We start from the raw sequence: 21,441 nt of genomic DNA on the forward strand, positions 1-21,441 counted from the left end.
AACAGCCAACGTTTTGGACCGGGTCTGAAGAAGGGTTTTGGCTCGAAACGTTGCCTAGTTCCTTCGCTCCATTGATGCTGCCTCACCCGCTGAGTTTCTCCAGCATTTTTGTCTACCGCAAAACATCAATGATTCCGGGAATGCCGAGGTGACAGGGTGGGGAGGGAGAGGGGGAGAGGGGGAAGAGAGAGAGAGAGATTAGTTTTAAGAAATTCTCAATTTGTCATCAATGCATCGATCTACATTACTCAGTAAATGTAATTGTGTTTTGAACAAGTATTAATGACGCCGAGTGAATTTTATTCAAAAGAACGCGGCGACATTAATACTTGTTCAAAACACAATTACATTTACTGAGGAATGTGGATCGATGCATTGATGACACATTGTATAACTACTTGTTAACTACTGGCTGTTAACAAGTGCTAACAGCAGTAGTCAACAAATCGTTTGTGTCTTATGGCCGTGCAGCGGTTGTTATCCAATGTCGCTTTTTAAAAAAATCCGGGTGCCGAATGTTTTTTTAAAAATCATTATTTAACAAAGCAAATTCGTATTTCCGTACGAAATACGGAACATAAGCGCGGGGCCCTCCTTAGGCGCGGCGCCCATTTGGGAGCAATCGGTCCAATCGGCTTAAGGCCGGCCCTGCTAGAGTTCTGTAATATAAACGGGCAATGCTGGATACTCTCAACGGGCCAAGGAGCAACTGTGAAAAGAGAAACAGTGACAATGTTGCTTCAATATAACTAAATTCAGCCTTGTACCCGTGTCTGTTGTATCATGCAAAGGTGGCTGAGGTTAAAATATCCCCCGTTAGTTATGGAGGTGAGGTTAAGATTAACAAAGCTTCAACTTTGCAAATCAAATTAAATCTGGAAGTAATTTTGCACAATTGTAGAACTGCCAAGACCTTCCATATTACAAAATCTTTTCAGAGTCAGTCCAGTTTAAATTGGTGTTCTTCCTCCTTCCAGGAATTCTGTACAATCCTCTCTCTCTGCACCCCTTCTATGATTTTTCTTGATCTCCAACTATGTTCTCCTCAAACGTGCTGCACCCCATCTATCAATTGTCAGCTCTTGCCCCACACACTTCTCCTTACCCTCCTCACCTCTTTAGCTTGAAACATTTCACTCCGCTTAGCTCACTCCACAGATGCTGCCTGACCAGCTGAATTCTTCCAGAGCTTTAATTTTTGCACTATATGGAAGGAGAAATTAATATTATAGCACCCAGTTTTTAGAAAACTTTATTGTATTGTTTATTATTGTAGTGTGTGCTGAGATTCAGTGAAAGCCTTTGTTTGCATACAGTGGCAGAGAGGTAGTGTTGCTGCCTTACTGCGCCAGAGACCCGGGTTCGATCCTGACTATGGGTGCTGGCTATAGGTAGTTTGTATGTTCTCCATGTGACCCATGGGTTTCTCCGGGTGCTCCAGTCTCCTCCCACATTCCAAATCCAAATCCATTCAGGTTAATTGGCTTCTAGAAATTGCCCCTAGTGTGTAGGGTGTGAAACTGGGAACTAGTGGGTGGGTGATTGTTGGTCGGCGTGGGCTGAAGGGCCTGTTTCCACGCTATATCTCTAAAACTAAAAAAAAACTTAAATTATCCTGTCAAATCAAATCATACTATACATGAGTACAATTAAGGTGTATGCAAGTGCAACAGGTAGAGCTAGAGGAAACTACCAGAGTGCAGATGTAATGCTACACTGATATAGCATTACAATTGCAGAGAGTGCAGAAAAAAAAAAAAAAACGCTTGCATTTAGATAGGTTGGAAGATTGAGATTACACCCTTGTAAATCTTCTCAGAACCTTTTGATGTAATGACATCATTGATATAATGTCCTCCAGAATTGCATGCCATATTCAAAGTGAGGTTGCACCAACATCTTGAAACTACTGTAACACGACTTCCCAACACTTGGCCTCAATGCCCTGACTGATGTAGGTGAATGTACCAAGCATGTTCTCCACCACTCTGTCTGACTGCATAGAGAGAGATCGTGAATACGTGATTTGAAGGAGTTCTTTGTTTGACATTGCTAACATTGAAGTTGGGGAAACTGCATTTAATGCATGTTTGATTGTTGGAAAGCTTTTGAATGTTTTCTGAGGGGGGAAAGGGACAAATAACAAAGTACAGAAAGGTAGACACATAATACTGGAGTAACTCAATGGGACAGGCAGCATCTCTGGAGATTAGGAATGGTTGACGTTTTGGGTCGAGACTTCAGCTTTTTGTGTCTATCTTTGGTGGAAATCAGCATCTGCAGTTCCTTCCTAAACAAACTACAGGATATGACTTTGGAAAAACAATGAGTTGGAGATAAATGAGGTTTAAAAAGAGTGGAAGCAAGGCAATTGGCAAAGTATTGTCAAGTATTGTCAAAGTATTGCCAATTTATTATCGTCGTTTTTAAAGTATGTATATGATTTAGATAAGGTATGGTAAACTGTCTCAGGATATACGCTGAATATCAAAATGATGTGGATTAAGTAATTAGAAATATTGCAAGCACATTTAGAGGACTTAGATCTATTAGATATCTAGACAAAAGGAGATTGATGCAACGTGTTGTAAGATAATTGGTATTGAAATAAAGGGGCAAAGAGATGATGTTTAAATGGAGCAGTGACTTGAGCTGATTTAGCAGATGTTGGGTGAAATTGATTGTACCGGAAATAGAATTGTGCTGAAGATTAAATTGATTTTTTATTATACCAAAAATTATTAATAGAGGCAATTCCCCTCCCACAGGGCTTTTGATAAATGAACATGTGAAGCTGTCGGTATTGTATGTGACTTTTTAAAAATGGTACATCAAGCATGGGTTACATTAACAGACGAACAGAGTGCACATCCAGAGAGGCTGTTGTACTATTTATAATATTGTATACATTTCTGGAAACCTAATCTCAGGAAGGATATTGAGCTGATTAATTAGCGAACTCCTGGGAATACCAAGACTGCAGTTAAGTGATCATCTTGCCTAAGTCAAGTCACAATGACGGACCTAAAATCAAAATTCTGCGGATGGTGTGAGTAACGAAACATGCTGATGTGAGAAGTCAGTCGTGCAGCATCTGTGGAGGAAAATAGACAGGTAATGTTTCGGGTCTGAGCCCTTCATCTGGAAAATGCTACGTCAAGCAGCATACAGTATGTGGGGAAAGAAACAGTTAATATTACATCAATGACCTTTATGAGAATAATAACAGACTGTTCTCTCTGTAATTGTCATAGAATCATACAGCATGGAAACAGGCCTTCTGGCACAGCTTGCCTACTCAGACCAAGGTGCCCCATCTACACTAGTCCCGTCTGCCTATGTTTGGCCCATATTTAGCCCAATTGTCTGCTGCTCAACCATTTCATTCAACTGGACCTCAGCTGTAATTGTGTATCACTAGCATTTTGAAAGTAAAACACGTTTCAGGCCACTGTTAGTCATTGCTTTGAGATCAAGAGTTCAAGAGAGTTTATTGTCATGTGTCCCTGATAGGACAATGAAATTCTTGCTTTGCTTTAGCACACGAGAACATAGTAGGCATGAATACTGAGCAGATCAGTGTGTCCATATACCATTGCATAAATGTATACACACATGAATAATTAAAGTGATAAAGTGCAAATAAACAGATTATTGGCTATTAATGTTCAGAGTTTTGTCCGAGCCGAGTTTAATAACCTGATGGCTGTGGGGAAGAAGTTGTTCCCAAACCTGGGCGTTACAGTCTTCAGGCTCCTGTACCTTCTACCTGAAGGTAGTGGGGAGATGAGTGTGTGGCCAGGATGGTGTGGGTCCTTGATGATGCTGCCAGCCTTTTTGAGGCAGCGACTGTGATAGATCTCCTCGATGGAAGGGAGGTCAGAGCCGATGATGGACTGGGCAGTGTTTACCACTTTTTGTAGTCTTTTCCGCTCCAGGGCGCTCAAGTTGCCGAACCAAGCCACGATGCAACCAGTCAGCATGCTCTCCACTGTGCACCTATAGAAGTTAGAGAGAGTCCTCCTTGACATACTAACTCTCCGTAATCTTCTCAGGAAGTAGAGGTGCTGATGAGCTTTCTTTATAATTGTATCAGTGTTCTCGGACCAGGAAAGATCTTCAGAGATATACATGCCCAGGAATTTGAAGCGCTTGACCCTTTCCACCATCCGCCTGTTGATATAAACGGGATTGTGGGTCCCCATCCTACCCCTTCCAAAGTCCACAATCCGTTCCTTGGTTTTGCTGGTGTTGAGGGCCAGGTTATTGTGCTGGCACCATTTGGTCAGTCGGTCGATCTCACTTCTGTACTTTGACTTGTCCCCATCAGTGATGCGTCCCACAACAGTGGTATTGTCAGCGAACTTGATGATGGAGTTCGCACTATGCTAATGTACTCCCAACCATGCATCCTGATTCACCAGAAGGACAAGTGGTACAGGTTTATCGCAGTCTGATGTATATGACAAACTAATCTAATCTAACCTGCAAGCTCTATTCCAAGTCGCACACCATCCTGACTTGCAAATATGTCACCAGTCCTTCATGGTCAATGAACATAAATCCAAAACTCCCTCCCCCCCGCATCTCAATGACAGTTTCTTCATTCGAAAGACTGCATCTATTCCGGAAGGCAGCACACCAACATCCTCCCAAAGGCCTTTTAGACACCAAATTATAGGGAGGAAATAATTTCAATGAAGAGATGAGGAGGAGATTCACCGGCACTTTGCCTGGGATGGAGTGAGGAGGGGACACTGGAAATGCTAAGTTTATTTTCCCAAGACAAGTGGGGACCTGACTGTGGTCAACAAGATTATTGGGGGGGCAGAGAGATATATGTCATGGCAGAGGTGTACAAAAATGAAAGGCAGAGGCTTAAGGCAAAGGGCAGGGTTGTTTAGAGGGGCTTTGAGGAATAATTTAGACGTTCATGAATTGGCATGGCCAGATGGTTATGAGCATTAAGGAAAATGGGATTGGTGTAGATGCTCTTTCTGGATGTTTGGCTGTCAATAAATTGCCATGGTATGTGTCGTATATTAAAAACAACATCTGCTGTCAAATGCAAGTCCCAACAGCTGTCCTCGCACGGCACTGGGAAGCCAAGTCCACAGCATTGCATGGTTGAGGAAAGTTGCTGACGAGTTACTGGAGTCACAGTGGGTGGGCAGATGCCTCAGTAATCACAACCTTGGCTGAAATTCACAACTGCAGCAAATAATTTGATATAGAGATGAATCCAGGTTTTAATTATTCCCCTTCTCAGTTGAGATGTCCGCTAGATCGGGTACCCAGTGGCACTGCCAGATGGATCACTATAGCTGACATCCCTTAAGAACGACTAGATTGCCAATGAAAAAGCACTTTAGTCTTCCGTGCACCATCACTAATCTCAATGTCAGATTTTCAGCAATGATCCTGACAAGGCAGCAATTTTCTGGAAGTGAATGAGGTCAAATATGTTCATTACAGATGTTTTCTTGGTGTATTATTTCACCATTGTAGTCCCCATCCCAACCCAGGGTACAATCTCGTCAAGGCCTTTCTCAACCAATATAAAACTGATGGCAGGAAGAGACTCTGTTCCCAACAAGGGATCATCTCCTTACATTTTTTGGTACCATACACACATAACCAGCAGCGACATGCATGTTCTCAGACACCAGTGCCCTACCGTTATATACATCTTGTATTTTGGTTCCAGTCCAACATTGAAGCCACGGCCATCTCATCCTCAAAAAGGCAAACAGCTGCAGATGCTGGAAATTTGAAATAAAAGCAGAAAGTGTTGGAGACAGTCAGAAAGCCAGGCAGCTTTGCTGGAGCATAAACAGAGTTAACAGTTCAGGTTGATGACCTGAAAGCCCAAGTTTTGATGAAAGGTCATTGCCCTGAGACATTAACTCTGTTTCTCTCTCCACAGATGCTGCCTGATCTGTTGAGAGTTTCCAGCATTTACTGTTTTCGCTTCCTTCTCAAGTTCAATCAATGCAACCTTCCAAGACTCTAGACCCCAAGAGGAGCCGAGAATGCCAATATCCATGGCATCCTTGAAGATTGCTTTGAGGTGAGCAGCTCCATTTTGTGTAGCAGATTTTGACAACCAGTGCTTTACAACCACACCTGGCATTATCTTTCTGCTTCCTCCCCTCAACCACCATTTTAACTTCCTGCTCTGACATTGCCTTGCTCTTTGTCCTACCCAATATTGTTGGAAATGTTTCCCTGAGCCCATCCCATGAAGCTCCCCTTTCTAATCAGCTGCTCGTGTTCCTTTATGCAAAAGACAGTTATTGTCACACGACCCAAGGTAGAATGAAAAGCTTTGTTTTGCATGCTATCAGATAATACATATCATATATACAATCAAGTCAAACTCAAGTACAATAGGATGAGCAAAGGGGAAGATACAGAGTTCCAGATATAGTCCTCAGCATTGTAGCGCAACAGTTCCACAGGGAAAGTCCAATGTCCACAATTGGGTAGATGTGAATTGAAAAGATATACTCCTCCTTCCCATATTCTTATACTTTTATCACTATTCCAACATTTCTTGAAGATCGTCATTTTATCCCTATGAACCTCCTAGCCTCATCTAATGATTTTTATTTGTTCACGTTTTACAGAGAGCTTGCATTGAATCGCTCAAAAACCACTTGCACCAGCTAAATCTCCCAGTGTTTCTGAAATACGCCTTCAACTCGTTAAAAAGCTGCTCTGTGAATTCCTACTCCTTTCTGTCCTCGCACCATATCATTGTAGCCATGAGCTCACTTTCCCACAATTAGCTCATTTAAACGGCAGCCTGGCTCCCCTGAACATGGGTCTTGAGGTTTTCCAGTCCCATCTGATTGGCAACCTGCACTCACCAGAGAGTGCGCGGGAAGGAACTGTAGATGCTGCTTTAAACCAAAGATAGACACAAGGCTGGAGTAACTCAGCGGGACAGGCAGCATCTCTGGAGAGAAGGAATGGGTGACGTTTCGGATTGAGACCCTTCTTCAGACCGAGAGTGATTGGCTTCTGGGTCTCCTCCTTTCAATACCATTCAATCAATGCAAGTGACACAATTCAGTTTGCTCCCATAATCACATCTGCAACTTTATTGCTCAATGTGGACACAAAATCCTGGAGTAACTCAGTGGGTCAGGCAGCATTTCTGGAGAAAAACAGATTTCGCGTTGAGACCCTTCCTGAGAGTGAGTGTCAGAGCTCCCCTGACTCTTACTCTGAATAAGGATCTTGACTTTTCTCCAGAGATGCTGCCTGACCTGCTGAGTTGCTCCAGCATTTTGAGTCTATCTTCAGTGTAAACCAGCTTCTGCAGTTCCTTCCTACACTATATAGCTCACGATGACTATGATAGATAGCTACATCCAACCACCTCCGCAGATACCCAAATGTCTGATTCAGCCACAACTTGGTCATGAAGGGAGATCTCATTGAAACTTACCGAATATTGAAAGGCCTGGTTAGAGTTGATGCGGACAGGGTGTTTCCAGTAGTGGAAGAGTCTGGGACCAGAAGGCACAGACTCAGAATAAAAGGACGCATCTTTAAAATTATAAGGAGGAATTTCTTTAGCCAGAGGAAGGTGAATCTGTGGACTTCAGTGTCACAGACAGGTGGGGGGGCCAAGTCATTGGGTATTTACCGTATATGTGGAGATTTATAGGTTCTCGATCAGTAATGGTGTCAAAGGGAGAAGGCAAGAGAATGAGGTTGAGAGGGAAGATTAGATTAGCCTTGATCAAATGGCAGAGTGGACTTGGTGGACTAAGTTGCCTAATTCTACTCTTGTCTTATGATCCACATCTTATTCCTAAGTAGGAATGTGATTCTGAAGGGTCTGTTCTTGTGCTGCAGAGTCTATGTTCTACACCATCTTGATCTACCACAGTAGATGTTCATCCCATCACTGGGCACCTCGTCATGATGACTTCATTCATAGGTATAGGGGCTTCCTAATCTGATCTGGTGCCCTTAAATGTATCATCTTCATCATATGTTTCATGTTTGGTGGGAGTACTGTTGTGAAGTCCCATTTCCATTACTTCTGCCCTGACTCCACCATGTTTGCCTGTCCAATACTGTACACTTGGCTCCCTGCTACCTTCTATAACAGCTGTTGGGTTTCTCCAGAACTTGCACCTCAATGTAATGCACCTATCCTATATTGAATCCACTCTCTGCTTTCACCTGACTTGGTCTTGATGATAAAGACCATGCCATCGTTACTGACTTCATGGGCCTGAAGGAACTACTTCACTGAACTTGCCTGAACTTCATGTCCTGAGGAACTACTTCACATCACATCACACCCCTTGCTGCATCAATGCGAGATCCACTGGTATAACCCACCACATTTGAATTATTTCAGTAAATTCCAAAGACATTGGATAGAGCAACAATTTGGGGTACTGGTAGACCCAATAATGTTTCATGCATCTCTGATCCTGTCACCAGCAGTAATATCACCTTGCTCTCTCTCCTCTGCTTTGTTGTTCTTTATCCTTTGCTGGTCATGTTGTGTAACTTAGACAAATGGTTCTCTGCTTCCACTCCTTGAACTTCTTCACAATCTGAACACCAGGATCTGTTTCAGCAACAGATCATAGTCTTATTGAGTCATACAGCATGGAAACGTGCCCTTCGGCCCAACTTGTCCAAGACGCCCCATCTAAGGAAGCGTAATTTGCCCATGTTTGACCCATCTCCCTCTAAGCCTTTCCTATCCAAGTACCTGTCCAAGTGTCTTTTAATTGTTGTCACTGCCTAAACTACCACCTCGGGCAGCTCATTTATAGCATGGTATGCTCACCACATAAAGGTACACTTATACTCATACACACTTATACTTATACTCATTGTTGTCACTGCCTAAACTACCACCTCGGGCAGCTCATTTATAGCATGGTATGCTCACCACATAAAGGTAGACTTATACTCATACACACTAGAGTATGCAGAGTCAAAGCTACAAAGCTATCAGATTGTTAGAAAGGCCCATACGTGTTAGGTTTAGGATAGGAAGTGACCACATGCAAACTGGAGGAACAGTATTTCACCATCCACTTGGGTAGCTTACAACCCACCGGTATCAACATTGAATTCTCCAAATGTAGGTAACCTCGAAACCTCCCCCTTCCCTTTCTCCCCCACACCCCCATTTCTTCTTCACCATCACCATCCCCCCCCCCCGCCTCCTCCCTTGTCCCTCCCCTTTTATCTACATGGCTTCATAATTTGCAACTCTTCAAACTTTACTGTTTTTCAACTCGGGCCTTTGCCCAAACATCTGCCTATCAACCCCCCCCCCCCCCCCCCCCCCCCTGTCCTGTTGAGATATTCCAGCACTTTGTGTCATCTTCTGTTTGGGTTAGAGTTCTTCAAGGAACAAATGTTTTCATCCACAATTCCAGACTGCTAATTTCCCACCATCAATGTAGTTGGGAATGGAATGCAAGCAGTGGCTTGACTTCAATATCTGCCTCCCCTAAAAGATACATTATGCATGCTGGTGTTGCTGCTATACAACATAATTTGTGTTTCCTCGGTTGCCTACATAATAACAACTGGCCACACAGTCTTGTTCCCCAATTGGTAACGTATATAGATTTAATCAACTTGCATTTGGGAGTTGGAATCTGACCCATTGATAAAGCAGCATCTTTTTTTAGTTTGGAGATACGGCATGGTGACAGGATGCAGTGACATCCATTGACTCCATTTGCACTTCACGCTGCCTCGGTAAGGCCACCAGCATATTCAAGGACGAGTCGCACCCTCTTCTCTCCTCTCCCATCAGGCAAGAGGTACGGCAGTGTGAACAAGCATAGCTCTAGATTCAAGAACAGCTTCTTTCCAGCTGTTATCTGGCAACAGAACTATCCTAACAATGACTAGAGAGCAGTCCTGTACCATCTATCTCACTGGTGACTCTTAGATTATCTTTAATCCGACCACTGGACTTTATCTTGCATGAAACGTTAATCCCTTTATCATGTATCTGTACACTGTAGATGGCTCGATTGTAATCATGTATAGTCTTTCTGCTGACTGGTTAGCATGCACCAAAAGCTTTTTCCTGTACCTCGGTACATGTGACAATAAACTAAACTGAACATGTAATGGTAGCACAGCGGGTAGTGCTGCTGCCTCACAGCTCCTGACCTTGGGTTCCCGGTGGAGTTTACACACTATTCCTCGTACCACCTGGGTTCACCCTCACATATTCTGGTTTTATTCCACTTTTCAAAAGTATGCTGTAAGGTTGATTGGCTACATTGAATTACCCTAAAGCAGAAGAATGCTGCAAAATAATTAAAAGTTGAGCACAGGTGAGAGAGAATAAGTTGCTGGGAAAATAAGGAGATATTGAATGGGACAAATGGAATTTTATTTTAGAGACACATTATGGAAATAGGCCCTTCGGCCCACCGGGACCATATTGACCATTCATCACTCATTCACACCAGTTCCATGATATCCCATTTTTGCTTCCACTCCTTACACTAGAGGCAATTTTTACAGGCCAATTAACCTACACATCTTAGGGGTGTGGGAGGAAACCGGAGCACCCGTAGAAAAACCCACACACGGTCGCAGGGAGAACGACAGACAGTCCCCGAGGTAAGGATCTCAGGCGCTGTGAGGCAGCAGCTCCACCAGCTGTGTCACTGTGCTGCCCTAGAATTGTTCTGCTGGGAGTCAGCAAATAACTACCTCCTGTTTTGTAATAAGTAAGAAAGGAAAGAAGTCTAAGATAATGTTATCATATAAATAAATGCATCTTTTCGATATAAATGTTCTCATCACTTTTGTCCAATGACAAGAACGTACAAACTCCGTACAGACAGAACCTGTAGTCAGGATTGAACCTGGGTCTCGAGCATTGTATGGCAGCAACTCTACTGCTGCGCCAATCCAAATAGAGGCCAAAGCATTGCAAAAATTTGGTTCACAAAGTGGCATAAACCACACTTCCTGCTTCTTGTTTCCCAGTAATCTGTTGAAAGATTTTGTTCCCATTTACACCACAATTAGCACAGCCTTTGCAAAGATGAGCTTCCTAATCATTAATGCATTGCAAACTGCCGACACAACTCCGAGGCAGAACTTGGAACAGTTTGGTCGCATTAGTACAGCAAAGCATCCCACAACAAATTTCTGCTGAACCGTTAGACTAATTTGTGCAGAGCAAGCTATGTAATCAAGGACTGGATCATGTCCAAGAGTCCAATATGGCTTAATGGATATTAAAAAAAGAGCAAGCTATGGGTTTAAGGTCAGCATCTCGAAACTGAGGCAATAAATTAGATCATTAAGCTTCAATTCAAGGTCAATTATAACAGTATAGATTATGTCATTTTATCTCAATCTCTGTACGAAGATAATTTGACCCGTTACAATTTAGAAATTCAACGATTTGCATTGCTTACCAAAATTCTGATTGCTCAGTATCTGATGCATTAAAGAATTACCAGGACTCTTGTGACCAGGATCTGTTTAAACCAGGACCTTCGTTTCATGATGACATCATATTTTGAATGGTACCAAATACTCATTAATTATAGACGTCTGTACGATTTGTTTTCTGTCGACTTGACTATCAGGCAGACTAATTACGACAGGCTAGAGCTTTGATTCACTTCTTCTCAACTTGCAGATAGTAATTTAAATGTTCCTGGACATGGTAACAGCAAACACTAAGTGAGGTGAAACAATGTTGACGGGGTGGGGGGTGGGGGGCGCAGTGGACCGAGCACATGAGTTCGGCAAGACAGGCGCCTGGTCTTTGCTTGGTCTTTTCGCCCCTGCCACAGTCAGTCTGAGGAAGGGTCCCGACCCGCAATATCACCTATCCATGCCCTCCAGAGATGCTGCCTGACACATCATAATTTGGATTAGTTTTGCAAACCATTGCATTGTGTGCCCTTCAAAATGAAGGTAAAAATCAGAAAGTAAAGTCTGCATTTTGCATTGAATGTGCATTCTGTCTTTTTAGCTGGTGGCGTCGATTGTGTTCATCAGCTTTGGTGTAGTGGCGTCTTTCTGCTGTGCCATTGTTGATGGTGTATTTGCTGCCAGACACATTGTGAGTATAATTCTTCTATTGATGCTGTGTTCCTGGAGATTCAATGCTAATCAGAAAGAACTGCGGATGCTGGTTTACAGAAAAGGACACAAAGTGCTTGAGTAGTTCAGCGGGTCAGGCCACATCTCTGGAGAACGTGGTCATCTCTGGGTGACGTTTCGGCTCGGGACCCTTCCACGTTCACAGAGCAGGAGAGCAGCAGGAATCACAGAGGGAGCAGTGAGAGAAGATCTTGCAGAACTCCTGTCATGATCCCGACCCAAAACGTCGCCTATCCATGTTCTTCAGAGATGCTGCCTGATCCGCTCAGTTACTCCAGCACTTTGTGTCTTCTTTCCAGTGTGAATTAGTTGTGTCTGTTTTTCATACAATCCCATGTTTTAAGTGACTTTGTCCTTTTGTGACTTATAGGCACTTGGTTATTAAGAATGTTAACACGCTGTCACAAGGGGCATCCCCAGTGAAAACAGCTGCTTGTACAGTTTAGGATTTATATGTTTATGTGAGATAATCGCGAAGAAGCTGTGGCCCGTGCATCATCCTGCTAAATAATTGAATGAAAATGGTCTCAATCCTGTACATTCAGAACTCCAAGCTAATACACTCTCTCCCACTCATTACATCATATCCTTGTAAATTGCACACATTTTTATAAGCCCTTAGAGGCAAATTAAATACTGCTTTTGTACATCTATTATGCAGACACATAGTTTTTGTAATTTTATTCCGGCTAGTCTCAATCTAAGGAGCAATCTGAATTTGGATTGCTAATATACAGTGCATCATTTCATACACCAGGGCCGGCGTTAAGCCGATTTGACCGATTGCTCCCAATTGGGCCCCGCGCCTAATGGGGGCCCCGCACTAATGTTCAGTATTTCGTACGGAAATACGAATTCTCTTTGTTAAATAAAGATTTTTTTTTAATTCGCCATCCGGATTTTTTTTAAACGAACATGCATAACAACCGCTGCACGGCCATCATACACAAACGATTTGTTAACTAGTGCTGTTAGCACTTCTTAACGGTAAGTAGTTAACACCTTGTTATGCGATGTCATGAATCTGCATCTATCCATATTCCTCAGTAAATGTTATTGTGTTTTGAACAAGTATTAATGACGCCGTGTTCCTTTGAATAAAATTCACGCGGCGTCATTAATACTTGTTTAAACACAATTACATTACTGAGGAATGTAGATCGATGACACATTGAGAATTTCATTTAACTCACCATCATGAGTGAGGGCCCCGGACCGCGAGAAGGGGCTTCTTCCTGGTGGGCAGGTTGGTCATTCACCTACCGACCCACGTTGTGTCTCTCTGTCTTTTGCTCACTCTCTCCCTCCCTCTTTCTCTCGCGCTCTCTCTCCTGCTCCACATCTCGTCTCTCTCTAACTCTCCTACTCCCTCTCTATCACCCTGTCCCCTCAGCATTCCCGGAATCATTGACGTTTAGCGGTAGACAAAAATGCTGGAGAAACTCAGCTGGTGAGGCATTCGCCTGGCCTGCTGAGTTCCTCCAGCACTCTGTGTTTTTTGTTTGGCTCTGAAGTTGAAGGTGGCTCAGCGGGACGGGCAGCGGCTCTGGGGAGAGGGTTGCGTTTCTGGTCGAGACCCTTCTTCAGATAATCACAAGTACTCTCACCGACGCGAGTTCAGTTCGGTCTGAAGAAGGGTCTTCTCTCCAGAGTCGCTGCGCTGCCTGTCTGCTGAGTTACTCCAGCTTTATGTCTATCTTCAATTTCAGAGAATTACAATTTCTCACGGGGGGCTTATAACGTCTCTAAACCCCTCTGGGACTCTCTGAACACCTCTAAACCCCCTCTAGCCCCCCCTATTCCCCTCTAAACAATTGTAAACACACCTGAACCCATCTGGAGCCCTCTAAACATCTCTAAACCGTTTAAACCCCCTAAGGTCGGCCATAGACGCATACACACTAACACACACACTCAGTCACACAGACAGAGACACAATCGCAAACACTCATAAACACACACACACACACATTCAATCTTTCAAAGTGCCACTCATTTTATTAGATGTGTGACACTTTCATATAGTTTTTCAAAATTTTAGTATATCAAGCATTTAATATTTTTTTTGGTTAAAGACGAGCATACTACACGAAATATAAACATACATAAATTTTTACTTTTCTAGAGTAGGAGCCCCGCCATCAATTTTCTAATTGGGCCCCGCAATTCCTAGCACCGGCCCTGCATACACACTGCCTGAAGATCACTCACCAGCTTAATTGTTTTGATATTGGAACATGATCTTTCTGTGAGATTTAATCTAGCTCGTCAGTACAGATGCAGGAGAATCAATCAGTATACAGTGGATTGGAGGGATACGTGAGCTTATTACTCATTAGCTGTACAAGGACAGGACTCACAGGCACTTACCTGAATCACACTCTGCTGAATTCTCATTGTCGTAGTCAACACTTTCTCTTAGATCACTAAAACTGGTGACCAAGTTATTATTGCTTTGTTGCTTGTCTGAGAATTGTCTCCTTGTTTCTCATTAATACACATTAAAACAGCGTCTGTATTTCAGAAGTATGGAAAACGAGGAACTGCAGATGCTGGTTTACAAAAATAGACACAGTGCTGGAGTAACTCCGGTATTTCAGATTTTCATGATAGGCTGTTCAGTGCTTTTAGACATGGTGATATTGTAAAAGGAGTTCTGAAATGGAAGTTAGAGTCGTAGAATCATACAGCACAGAAGCAGGCCCTTCAGCCCAACTCGAACAAGATGCCCCATTTCAAGCCCCATTTTCCCGCCTTTGTTACATATCCCTTTAAACCATTCTTATCCATGTGCCTGTCCAAATGCCTTTTAATTGTTGTTATAGTACCGGCCTCACCTACCTTCTCTGGCAACTAAACTTGGTGGAGTAGACTTGATGGGCAGAATGGCCGATTCTGCTCCTATCACTTATGAACATGAACTAGTTGCATATGCCCACTATCCTCTGAGTGAAAATGTTGCACCTCGGGTTCGTATTAAATCTTGCCGCTCTCAACTGAATCCTATATCCCCTGATTCTTGATTCCCCAATCCTGAGTACAAGACTCTGTTTATTCACTCTATCATTTCCCCTCCTGATTTTATACATCTTTACTTTGGATGCTGTTTCGTTCCCCATAACCAGATGAGTTGCTGTTTCTTCCTTGTAGACGTTCGAATAAATTGCGTTTAGTTTAGAGATACGGCGAGGAAACAGGCACTTTAGCCCACCGAGTCCGCGCAGACCAACAATCCTCGCATATTAACACTATCCTACACACACAAGGGACAATTTATTATTTTTACCAAAGCCAATTAATCTACAAACCTGTACGTCTTTGGAGTGTGGGAGGAAACCAAAGAACTCGGAGAAAACCCATGCGGTCACGGGGAGATTGTGCAAACTCCGTGCAGGCAGTACCCATAGTCAGGATTGAACCTGGGTCTCTGGCACTGTCAAGCATCAACTCTACCGCTGCGCCATCATGCCACCAGAAAAAAGACTGCAGATTGCAATCAGGTTTATGATTCTCTTTTTTCCGTTACCTATGTTCTTATCCCATTTTATGAATGCATAATCTAAATCCCCTAATACAATCATTGTTCATTCCTAATTGCTTTGCTGAGTAGAATGTACATTTTGTCTACCTTTTCTCCCTCACTCCTGTGCAATAATCTCAGCTAACAACTTTGTTGAGCATAAGTGGGGCATATTGATGCAACTGGTGGAGACCTGGTGTGTAAGAAGGAACTGCAGATTCTGGTTTTAATCGAAGATAGAAACAAAGTGCTGGAGTAACTCAGCGGGACAGAGAGCATCTCTGGAGAGAAGGAATGGGTGACGTTTCGGGTCGAGACCCTTCTTCAGACTGAACCAGTGTGAATGGGTGATTGATGGTGCATGTGGATCAGTGGGTCGAAGGGCCTGTTTTCATGCTGTATCATTATACTAAACTGTACTAGAGAAGTTAAATAAAGAATAATGCTGAATTACAATGGATCAATTACACTTTATTGTCACGTGTACGTAAATACAGTGAATTTATTTTTTTCCATACTGTTCAGTGGAGAAGTGTAGTACTAGTAATTGACGACTGCACTGTTGAATCAAGTGACCCTGAAACAATGACTTGTTGGGGCCACAAGAATATGTTTGAGTGATTATTTACAGACACAAGTATATTTTAGATTTGTTCATGAGAAGATTATCACATTTCTGAGAAAAATGTTGAGGGGTTACAAAACAAGTTGATGTAGTAAGAATGTGTTAGAAACTAGACATCTCCATGGAGGGGGTAGATTGAATCTCTGGAGATGTCTTGGCTATCACAAAGATGTTTCTAATGTAGAAGTAGGGAAAATACGTATAAAAGTGGCAGTTGAATTATTTCCTCTGGAGTTGGATTGTTTGATCAACCTGTAAAATCAAACTTGGAAGTGTAAGGCATCCAATTCTCCAGGTAGCACGAAGATAATTTTTCTGTAAGCATCTTTAGTTTTTTTTAGTTTAGAGACACAGCCCCGGGAATAGGCACTTCGGCGCACTGAGTCTGCACCGACCAGCAAGCCAATTAACCTACAAACTTGTGTAAGAAAGAACTGCAGATGCTGATTTAAATCTGAAGAAGGGTCTCGACCCGAAACGTCACCCATTCCTTCTCTCCAGAGATGCTCCCTGTCCCACTGAGTTACTCCAGCATTTTGTGTCAACCTACAAACTTGTACATCTTTGGAGTGTGGGAGGAAACCGGTTCTCGGAGAAGACTCACACAGGTCACGGGGAGAACGTGCAAACTCCATACAGGCAGCACCCATTGCCAGGATCGAACCCTGGTCCCTTGACTCCACTAGCCCCTAGAGCTCTATCTAACTCTCTTAAATCCATCCAGTGACTTGGCCTCCAGATTTGGTTATTGTCTGCTGGGTAATCCTGCAAACCCTATTATTTTGGGATAAATGAACGAGGAGCAGATGGCAAAGTGGGAGAAGATGTAAATACCATTTGTGCTGATGCTGTGTTGTTGTGCTACAAGTGTTCTGTTATTCTGTAGGGTACAAGAACATCTGTCCCCTGACACGGTAATGAAACAGCTGGCAGTGTTGTGTACTAATCACACATTCATTCGTCTCTTCTCACCCATTTTGACGGCAGGGATTATTTAACCTTGCACTGGACTGAAACCAATTTAGATAATGATTATGTAATTTCCTCCTCGAGCATCGCTCCCTGCTTTCATGTTTTCAGAATCTCTGCTTCTAACATACAACAACAAACAGAATCTAACATACAATGCTAGTTAATTTAATGATACTTCTCTCATCCATGTTTGGCTTGGGGTTGTGCCCAGCAAGGTTAGCGGTTATTCCCTTTGATTAGTTGCCCTAATTCTTGCAATTATGTCTAAAAAAGACTTCTATACCTTTTGCCTTATGGGAGAGGGGAGACGAGGGAGTGGCCAGGATGCGACTCATCCTTGATTATGCTACTGGCCTTGCCAAGGCAGCGTGAGGTATAAATGGAGTCAATAGAAGGGAGTTTGGTTTGGGCGATGGTCTGGGCTGCGTCCACAATTTGCTGCAATTTCTTGTGGTCTTGGATGGAGCTGTTACCAAACCAAGCTGTGATGCATCTGGGTAAAATGCTTTCTATGATGCATGTGTAGAAGTTGGTGAGAGTTGTAGGGGATATGCCAAACTTCCTAAGCCTTCTAAGGAAGGTGTGCTTTCTTGGTCGTTGCTTCAATATGGATGGTCCAGGAGGAGTTGGTGATATTGACTCCGAGGAATTTGAAATTTTCAACCATCTCTATTTCCGCACCGTCAATGTAAACTGGGGTATGTGCACTGCTTCGCTTCCTGAAGTCGATCACTATCTCCTTTGTCTTGCTGACATTGAGTGAAAAGTTGTTGTCCCGACACCAGGACACGAGGTTCTCAATCTCCTTCCTGTACTCCGTCTCATCATTATTTGATATCCGGCCCACAACGGTGGTGTTGTCTGTGAATTTGAAAATTGAATTTGATATGTACATGGCTGCACCGTCGTGGGTGTACAAGGAGTAAAGAAGGGGGTGAGAACGCATCCTTGCAGTGTTGAGGATTATCGTAGAGGATGATTTGTTCCCTATCCTCACTGGTAGGGGTCAGTTGGTCAGGAAGTCGAGGGTCCAGTTACAGAGATGTGTGCTGACAACAAGTCCCGCGAGTTTGGTGTTTAAGAAGGAACTGCAGATGCTGGAAAATCGAAGGTAGACAAAAGTGCTGGAGAAACTCAGCGGGTGCAGCAGGAAATGGGCAACGTTTTGGGCCGAAACATTGCCTATTTTCTTCGCTTCATAGATGCTGCTGCACCCGCTGAGTTTCTCCAGCACTTTTATCTACCCGCGAGTTTGGTGATGAGCTTGGACTTGGTGGTACTCCAACACTTTGCGCTTTGCTTTAGACTGAGAGGAACAGGAGTCCACCATACAGGCCCTTGAATATAAATAGACATTCAATTGGATTGTGGCTGTTCTCCACATAATTTACCTTATTTATCTCCTCTGGTCTTATAATCCATAACACTTCTTTCTCACAAGGATTTTCAATTGATACCTTCGTCTAATTTTGGGAGATGCATCCCGACAGGACTCCTGGTTGGTCTTTCCTCAAATTTAAAGTTACGATCATGGATTGGAATGAACTGAGCAACCGAATGTAAATTATACAAATGCAATCCAGTCCCAAATCACTTTCTAGATAAATATATTGAAGCTACTGGAGACTCTGTCTCTGAATTTAGAGTTGAGAAGTTTTATAATTTAATATAAAGTTGTATATAATGGAATACAATGCAATACAATTATTTATTGTCATTTGAACCTCAAATGAAGTTCAAACGAAATTTGGTTTCTGCAGTCATACAACAAGAAAAGAACCAAGACACACAACCAACACAATTTACACAAACATCCATCACAGTGAATCTCCTCCTCACTGTGATGGAAGGCACAGTCTTGTCTCTCCCGTGTTCCATTCTTCTCCCGATGTTAAAGCCCCTGGCGGGCGATGGCAAGTCCCATGGCCGTTAAAGCCGAGCCAGGCGATGTCAGGCCCCGCTCCGGGTCATTTTCAACCCCGCAACTCGGGCGGGAGAAGTTGTCGTTGTGGGGGCTCCGAAAAACGGTCTCCCACCAGGGACCCGCGAGCTCCTGATGTCACCGGCCACTGGACCTGCGGCTCGAGCTTCCGAGCTCCGGAGTCGGGTCGCAGCCGCGCGCCACCACAGCTCTCCACGCTCCGAAGCCGGCCAGCTCCACGATGGTAAGTCTGTAGACTCCGCGACTGGAGCCCCCAGGTCGTTCTGGTTGGAGGCCGCTCCACGGTGCTAGGCCCCAACGACAACGGAGACCCGACAGGGAAAAGGTCGGGTCACCCGTACAGGGAAGAGATTAAAAGTTCCCCTCCCCACCCCCACATATATACAGCTAAAAACAATATAAAAACCACAACAAACTATACATTCAACGGGACAAAAATTAAAACGATGACAGGCGGACTGCAGAGGCCGCTGCAATGTCGGTTGTGCCGCCCACCCTATAAAGTGAGTACCAGGTAAAAAAGCCAGGAATAATAAATGCCGACCTATAGTCAGCAAGACTTGTTCAACAGATTCAAAATGCTGACCATGCCAAAACTACTGCTAGGTTTAGGTTTATGATTGTCACATTGTCGAGGTGCAGTGAGAAGGCTTTTTTAGCATGCCATCCAACCAAAATCAGACGCTAGTGTACATAAATACAATCAAACTAAACTCATAGGTAGAGCAAAGGGAAAGATATGGCGAAAACTACTGATGGACTCATGAGAAAACGACCTTTGATCTCTGAACCTGTGAAATAAATGACTTTTCATTCATGGTAAAATAAGTGATCCTGAACGCCCCTGTCCCACTTAGGAAACCTCTGGAGACTTTGTGCCCCACCCAAGGTTTCCGTATGGTTCCCGGAGGTTACAGGTGGTTACCGGAGGTGGCAGGTAGTGGAAGCAGGTAGGGAGACTGACAAAAACCTCCGGGAACCGCACGGGAACCGCACGGAAACCTTGGGTGGGGCGCAAAGTCTCCAGAGGTTTCCGTTCAGGTTTCCTAAGTGGGACAGGGGCATTATTGCTGTAAATGACTGGTGCATAAGCCCAAAGCAGATCCAAGTGAACGAGCAGTTAGTTTAATTTCTGTTGCATTGGGCGGCATGGTGACACAGCGATAGAGTTGCTGCCTTATAGCGCAGAGACTCGGGTTTGATCCTGACTATGGGTGCTGTCTGTACGGAGTTTGTACGTTCTCCCCGTGACCTGCATGGGTTTTCTCCGGGTGCTCCGGATTCCTCCCACACTCCAAAGACGTACAGATTTGTAGGCTAAATGGCTTCGGTAAAATTTGTAAATTGTCCCTAGTGTGTGTAGGATAGTGTTAGTGCGCAGGGATCGCTGGTCGCGTGGACTCGGTGGACAGAAGGTCCTGTTTCCACGCTGTGCCTATAAACTCATTTAAACTAAACTAAATCTAGTAGCATGTTTCATCAATAGACAAAAGACAATAGGTGCAGGAGTAGGCCATTCGGCCCTTCGAGTCAGCATCGCCATTCAATGTGGTCATGACTGATCATCCACAATCAGTGCCCTGTTGCTGCCTTCTCCCCATATCCCCAGACTCCACTATCTTTAAGAGCCCTATCTAGCTCTCTCTTGAAAGTATCCAGAGAACCGGCCTCCACTGCCCTCTGAGGCAGAGAATTCCACAGACTCACAACTCTCTGTGTGAAAAAGATTCATTCTGAATATTTTGTTTTTTGCACAATGTTCTGTATTACCGAATAATTTAGTTGAACATTTTAAAATAGGCATCATGTTTTCTAGAAATGGACATTTGTTCACTTCAATTAATTCCCTTTCGATAATTAAATTATACACTCCTCTCTCCCAAAGGCAGCAATCACTTATGCAAAAGTCAATTTAATAGCAAGAAAGAGCGGATGGCTTCTAGCTGGTTGATACAGCATTCGTGGCTGAATAATCTCCTTCCAATTCTATTGTGACAGTAGGTTAAAATGAGGGACGTTTAGTCTAGAGATACAGCATGGGAACAGGCTCTTCGGTCCACTGATAAGAAGCTTATCACTGGCCAAGCTTTGTCCTGCTTCCACACCTTTTCCAGCTTACCCCCCCCCCCCCCCCCCACCAACACCATTCTGATGGAGGGCCCTGATGTTCCAAAACATCGCAAATCCATTCCCTCTGTAGATGCTGCCTGACCCATTAAATTACCCCAGCAGTTTGTGTTT

At 43.7% G+C, this 21,441-nt stretch overlaps 1 protein-coding gene across 2 annotated transcripts in view; it reads left to right on the forward strand.

The window, feature by feature from the left end:
• The window catches only part of tmem255a (transmembrane protein 255A), a 52,103-nt gene that overhangs the window by 12,969 nt on the left and 17,693 nt on the right, over window positions 1-21,441 (forward strand). The window contains exon 4 of one of the 2 annotated variants that reach the window (XM_033030213.1): window positions 12,011-12,100. The exons of the other annotated variant lie outside the window; for it this stretch is intronic. Coding sequence (XP_032886104.1) covers window positions 12,011-12,100 — 90 coding nt within the window. The remainder of the gene's footprint in view (window positions 1-12,010; window positions 12,101-21,441) is intronic. 2 annotated transcript variants of the gene reach the window in all.

Source organism: Amblyraja radiata, chromosome 12 (assembly GCF_010909765.2).
Source record: "Amblyraja radiata isolate CabotCenter1 chromosome 12, sAmbRad1.1.pri, whole genome shotgun sequence".
NCBI classification, from domain to species: Eukaryota; Metazoa; Chordata; class Chondrichthyes; order Rajiformes; family Rajidae; genus Amblyraja; species Amblyraja radiata.